At 40.1% G+C, this 6,828-nt stretch overlaps 1 protein-coding gene across 2 annotated transcripts in view; it reads left to right on the forward strand.

The window, feature by feature from the left end:
- LOC106883201 (glycerol-3-phosphate phosphatase-like) overlaps nt 1–6,828 on the forward strand; it is a 157,516-nt gene that overhangs the window by 140,625 nt on the left and 10,063 nt on the right. For both annotated transcript variants that reach the window (XM_052967765.1, XM_052967766.1), the window contains one exon: nt 5,849–5,990. In XM_052967765.1, the coding sequence (XP_052823725.1) occupies nt 5,849–5,990 (142 nt within the window). The remainder of the gene's footprint in view (nt 1–5,848; nt 5,991–6,828) is intronic.

Genomic DNA, 6,828 nt, shown 5'->3' on the forward strand with positions numbered 1-6,828 from the left:
CAAGCTTGTCTCCTGCAAGACCTCAGGTCACACGATATAGATGTATGCATTATAACTGAGTCCAAGATGAGTGAACCACAAGCATTCTCGCCTCTCCTAAATGGCTATGAGAAATTTATTTCTCGTAGCCGACGGGGAGGAGGGGGTGTGGTGGTTCTACTCAGGAAGACCTTGGTAAGTACAGTCTTTGTGGACCCAGAAGGTAGGCTGATCGTTCTAGATGTGACCCACGAGAGGAAACAGTCCTTCAGGTTGATAGCTATCTCTGCTCCTAAGGAGTGTAGGCAGTCTGGTTTTTATCGAGAACTAGAGCACTTTCTAGTGACCTCAAAAACAGTAGTTCTGTTAGGAGACTTTAACACTATACTCAATGCACGGGTGGATAGTGTTGGCTTGACTGATAGGAGGGGAAATCCTGGCCTCAAGGGTCTACTAGAGAGCTATAATCTAGTAGACCATTACAGACTGGATGAGCCAAGTGTTCCACAGTGGACATGGAGTAATAGCAACGGCTTACGCAGATCTTATGTAGATAGAGTATCTGTTAGAGAAAGAGATATGGATACCTTTAGCTGTCCACAATTTTGTATTGTGCCTTACACAGATCACAAATTTGTGATGTGTAAGGTACATATTGATAAATGTCATAGACAGTGACCCAGGTACTGGAAGATGAACAAGTCTATTTTGACTTGTCAAGCCTTCCGTACCCGGATTAAGGAATTAGTACAGAGGGCATTATGTGGCACCATCATTAATAATAGATGGTGGCATGCCCTCAAGAGAGCCATCTGTTTAGAGTCTATTAGATTTAGCAACCAGCTAAGTTTAGATAGATCTAGAATAGAAAGGAAAGTAGTTAAGAATTTAGGCAAGGCTTTGGAATCTGGCTCTGCAGACAGAGTGCTGGCAGTGACAATGGTCTTGTATTGTCACCTCAAAACCAAACATGAAGGCTGTAGAGTTAGAGCTAAGCTACGTGCAGTGGGCCGAGAAGGTATTAACGTTGATGGGCCTGTTGTGTGGAGTGTCAGAGGGGCAAAAAAGCCTCCATAAAGTCTTTAACTGATGAACAGGGGCACAAGATCCATGGGCAGGAAAATATGCAGAAGGCCTTTCACCAGCATTTCACCCCCGTGTTTGGGCAGGGTGATGAGCTCGAGCGTGGGGAGGCCCTAAAGGGCTTCCTCGCCGGTGGGCCACAACTCTTGGCACATGAGGTGGAATGCTGTGAAGGGGAACAATTACACCTGTGGAGGTAAAAGAGGTGTTGGCCGAGTGCACCAGAGACAAGTCGCTGGGGCTGAATGGTCTACCCTGTGAGTTTTATCGTAGCATGCCGGACTTGTTCAGGGACCTGCTGGCAGGCGTCTACACAAACTGGCAACAGAATGGGAGGATCCCCAGCTCTGTGAGTCAGAGAATGGTGATGCTGATCCAGAAGGACCCAAGCAAAGGGGACAGTATAAGTAATTACAGACCTATTCAATGTAGAGTTGAAGATTTTGGCCAAGGTGTTAGCAAAAAGGTTGACGTGTGTAGGGAAGGTGCAGACATGCGCCATTCCGGGCAGGTCAATCCAGGACAATCTTCACCTTATATGCTACACTTTAGACAGGGTGTGTAAAGTAACCAGCAAAAGTGGGGCACTGGTCTATTTAGATCAAAGTAAAGTGTTTGATAGGGTAGACCACCAGTACCTGGCGGCAGTTCTTGAAGCAGCTGGGCTGAGCCTGGACTTCCGTAGGTGGATCTCCGCAATGTATAGTGGCATCCAATCTACCATCAAGATAAACGGCTACCTGTTGGAGCCGTTTTCAGTCAAGCGCTCAGTTCGTCAAAGATGTCCCTTGTCCCTGCTTTTGTACGTTTTGGCTCTTGAGCCTTTACTGAGGAAGTTGGAGAATTTAGGATACACCCCCAATGAAATCAGATGTGGTAAGTCAGTTTCTGCTTATGCGGATGACATCACCATCATCATGTCCAATGAGGCTCAGCTATCTTGTGTAGAGGACGCTATCAAAGGATACGAGGCGGTGGCAGGAGCAAAAGTTAACAAGGACAAGTTCATTGGCTTGTGCCTCAGCACCAGGAGGAGCAAGCCGGTATTGTCCAGTGTCGTGGGTCATTGGACAGATGGTCTTGTTAAATTGCTTGGAGTTTGGTTTGGACTGGACTCCCAAACAGAGAAGAATTGGAGCTAGGTGGCAGACAGGGTGGAAGCTCTACTTCGGACTTGGTCTGGACGGGCTCTATCCCTGAAAGGAAGAGCGGAGGTGGTACAGGTGCATTTGTAATCACCTACCACTTAACCATTGTCCCTTGCCCCGACTCATGGCTAAACAAGTTGGAGTGCCTCCTTTTCTGATTTTTGTGGAAGGGAGGAAAGCCACTTGTAAGGTGCCCCGTCTGCTGCCAAGAACTGCTAAAGGGTGGGTTAAAGATGCCCCGGCTAATGATACGCAAACATGCGTTAAGGCTGAGACATCTCTGGCACTACCTGGAGGGTAACAAGGTGTGGAATCTGCTGGCAGAGGAATTCTTCCCACGACCAGCCTCTTTGGAGAGATTCAACCGTTTACATTGAACACATGTTGTCACACCTAGGCAGAGTACAGCTATCAGCTGAATCTATAATAAAGATTGTGCTGCCCACCAGACTCTCGAAGGAAGGTGAGGCATGTTTTTTTCCTTACAGTGGTAGTGTTGAAAGACTAGACTGCAAGGACTCGTGACAGGAACCTTCATTTCTGGCCCCGGATTGCTCACCTTTTTCAGATATCATCTGAAGAGCAAGATAGGGCTGGAGAGGAAACAACTGTCGTGAGGTGTGTTTGACAAAAGATGGAAAGCTGTGGTAAGAAAGGTGGGTGCAAGTGACCCTGCTTAATCTTCATGGAAAAGGAAAAAGGTGTAGTCACTGGGCTCTTCAGCCCATCAAGTTTTACCCCAAAAAAGTCAAATTATATATCCTAAATTTTTAGAATTCAAGTATCATTCGAACTCATTATAACAATAATTGTTTGTATTGTCCTGTTTTGTCCCCTCTTTGTACAATAATAATTATCTTAATAAAAATTCACCTCTAGTCGAACAATTATTCTGTGCTGATGAAGGGAAATAACCCAGAAATCGTGATACACAGATATTGTTTTGAGCTGAGTGGGGGTGTTAGATTCCCTTGTTCGAAAATACAATGACACAGATTGTGTCGTATAACCAGCTGGAGACGATGCTAAATTACAGCAACATTCATCCTAAACCAGGACTGCCATGTTATGTTGGCAAACAATCTTTACTCTAGATAAGATGTAATCAAATAAGATGGTAATAAAATAACCTATAGAAGTACTAAAATGAAGAAATCAGTATTATGCAAGGACATATTCTGCAGGAAAATAATAAGAGGAGAGTTTATTCCATAATCAGCTGTTCTTAGGGGAAAACTTTGTGCATGGAAATTGTTTCATGTCCATAAGATATCCAAGAAACACTGATGTGATTTGTTAAACTTGGTAGGTTGAGTTCTTATGGTAAATTTTGAAACTTGCAAGACCAAGTAATGACATGCATCTAAACACCTACTGCAGAAGTAACAGTAGACATTACATAGACATTATTAGTGATGAAAAGAGCTCATCACCAACTAGACACACATTCAATTCTGTACTCTTATAAAAGTAACCAATACATTTGGAGGAACCTACCTAAATGTGTGAGCAGTATTCTATTTTGGAGCAGCTCTGATCTCTTGGAGAGATACAATAAAGCCAAAGGTGTTAGAAACTTTGAATAGTAGAACCATTCTAGCTGCCACTTTGCCAATGGACTTAATTTAGGAGTTCCATTTCAAATCAATTGTGAATTAAAGATTTAAGAGTTTAACCAGACAATAAACTTCCTTCAAAGCAGTCCTATCCATCAAAATTGGGGAAAAGTCAGGAATTCATGATGTTACTGAAAAGATCAGCTTCTAGGTTTGTCCTTTAAGGTGAAACTGTAAATATCATATCTTCAGCAAATATGTCAGCGTGTCTCTTTTTCAAGTATATCATTATAAACAGCAGGAAGAGCTTAATTCTCAGAACAAATGCCTAGGGGCATTAATTTCATAAATGTCAGAAGACTGACTATTGACAAACTTTTAGATATTTTTCTCATTTGAATTTAAGTGATGGTTGAAAAGATTCTTACCAGATATGCCAAAGCTGGTCTGTTTATGAAGTTATCCTCTTTGCTATTATTTGACATATGCTTGAAAAATGTTTACAGAAATAGTCTGAGCATCAGTGCTGTTATCCAGTCCACTACTTATCCTATGAATGATGATGGTGAGTACATTAACAGTGGACTTGGAAGACTGAAAATTATAATTCTTGCTCTTTAGAAAGTTAGCTTTATTGAAGTATTATATTTAAATTGTAAACTGTTTGAATATTGTTTGTGATTGCTTCAAACAGTTTGCTTTGTATGTTTATTAAGCTAATCAGCCTATTTTGAGATGGTGTAGAATGGTTGCTAGGGTTCTTGAAAACTGAAGAAGCATACCTATTGCTTCCAGGAACTAGGGAAGCACTTCAACTTGAGGCAGTTGTGTTGAGTTAAAAATTTTGTAATATTTTGGTAACTTATTTGCTTTATTTGCCAAGTTACAGCAAAAGCAGCCTAGCATTCAAAGTAGATGCCATTGTGTTGCACCATCTGAAGCCACCTTTCTGCCAGTCCTTTGATCCCATGCCGATACCAGTTCTTGTTCTTTGAAGCGAAGAACTCCTTTTCTGAAGCTTCCACTTACTCTTGGTTGATAAAGTGTCAAGAGCACAAGACGTGAGCCATGGATCAGAACAAGTAATAATCCAAGGACATTATTTTTCCACAATCCTAACATGCATAAGCTGTGGTTAAAGAAGGGTCAGCTTCCAGAACTTGTCACCAAATATAGCTGTTTCGCTGATGCTCTCTGTCTGATGGAATGATGAGGGGATAATTCACTATGAGGTTTGTTCTGGACAGTCAAACCACCAATGTTAACCTGTACTCCAAAAGGCTGTGGCAAAAATACCCAGCATTGGTTCACAGGAAGTGGGCTCTTCTGCAGCAAGACCTCACACCACACAAACGACCCAGAATAAACTCCCAAGAAGTTGATGGAGTCGAACTGATACCACACCCAGCACATAGTCAAGATCTAGCAATAAAAATGCAGTACCTGAAATACAGTCTAATGGAATGGCACATCAAAAGATTTTTTACTATTTACACCAATAAAAAACCAGTAGGAAACAGTCATTTGATATTCCAGTTGAGGAGTTGCTGTTTCCTATTTATTTAGTGTCAATCTTCTAAGTTTAGTAAACAGTAAATAGAAATCAAGTTATGTTGCAGCAGGTATTGGTTGCAAAAGCCCTTTTATTGTTAAAATGATTTCACCATCATTTGCTATTAGGTAATGATGAATGTGATCTTAAGAAGACAATGAACTTCAGGCTTTATTGCTTTGCAACATTCATGATTTGGTTCCACTTTCATATGTTATATGGATGAGATAGTTGTCCTGTCACATAATCTACTTGTCAACCAGTATTCTTGATTGGTATTTTTGGGTAACAAACATGATCTGATATTTTTGCCCCGTCTCTGATTATCCAACTATCTAAAAGCACTCTACCTCAAGATAACTCGAGCTCATTCTCATTGTTGTTCAACAAACTGTTGGTTTATCAACTTTGTATTTAGATGAAGTTATTTGCATTACTAAATGTCACTCTATTAGTTGTATTTATATGTCACATATTTTATTGTCAATTTAAATGTTTCATTTTCAATGATTTATCTATTTTTGTGAAAGGTACGGGTACCATGGTTTCTGCTGTAAAAATCCCTTCACAAACTAATCCTGTTGTCATTGGCAAACCACATCCTGTTATCATTGAGTTACTCAAGAAACGTGATGGCCTTAATCCATCTAGAGCCCTTATGGTTGGTGACAGGTAGTGTATAATAATTTATATATACGTTTAGACATACACACAAACACACACATATTGTACATTATTTACATTTGACGTATTTACATTCTTTACATTTGACCTGAATAATAATAATAATAATGACATCGAAAAATACCTTAGGAATGAGAACCCAGGTTTGAAATTTCCCCAAGACACCTGATGAAGGCTGGAGGGTATATCAGCTGAAACGTGTTAACAACAAAGATGAGGACAAATATCTGTCAAATGTAAATAATGTACATAATTCCTCATCTCTTAAATATAGAACTATATATATTGTGTTTCAAATTTGTGTGAATGTGTATAGAATAATATATCAGTTGAATAAAGTTGAAACATAGTCTGGTTTTCATGTTTTTCATCATGGTATTTTAACAAAATTAACGCTTTCATACATAGTGTACTCATCAGATTTCAAATGTATTTAACTGAGAGTCGAGTTCTTGACAACTTTAGTACCTCTTAGAATGCTTCAACCAGCTGAATTTTTAGAATACCTTTTTGATCAATCAACATGCTCTTAAACATCACAGTTTGCCAGGCATACCAATTGTTGTATTTCCCTCGGGAGACTCGCAGGGATAACACAACGAGTTGTACAATTTAATTATTACATTTATTATTCAATTACATACAAAGAACGCACTCACCCAATGTTCGTTATGAATAAACAAGAATCATGTCCGCCATATATATCAATGACATTTTACTACGACAGTCACACAAGACAACAACAATGAAACAATGAACTCAGACGAACCACGCTGACACACGGAACGTCAGACGAATAACATATCCAACAGTCCATATAACACCA

The sequence above is a fragment of the Octopus bimaculoides genome, chromosome 5 (assembly GCF_001194135.2).
Source record: "Octopus bimaculoides isolate UCB-OBI-ISO-001 chromosome 5, ASM119413v2, whole genome shotgun sequence".
In the NCBI taxonomy this organism is placed as follows: Eukaryota; Metazoa; Mollusca; class Cephalopoda; order Octopoda; family Octopodidae; genus Octopus; species Octopus bimaculoides.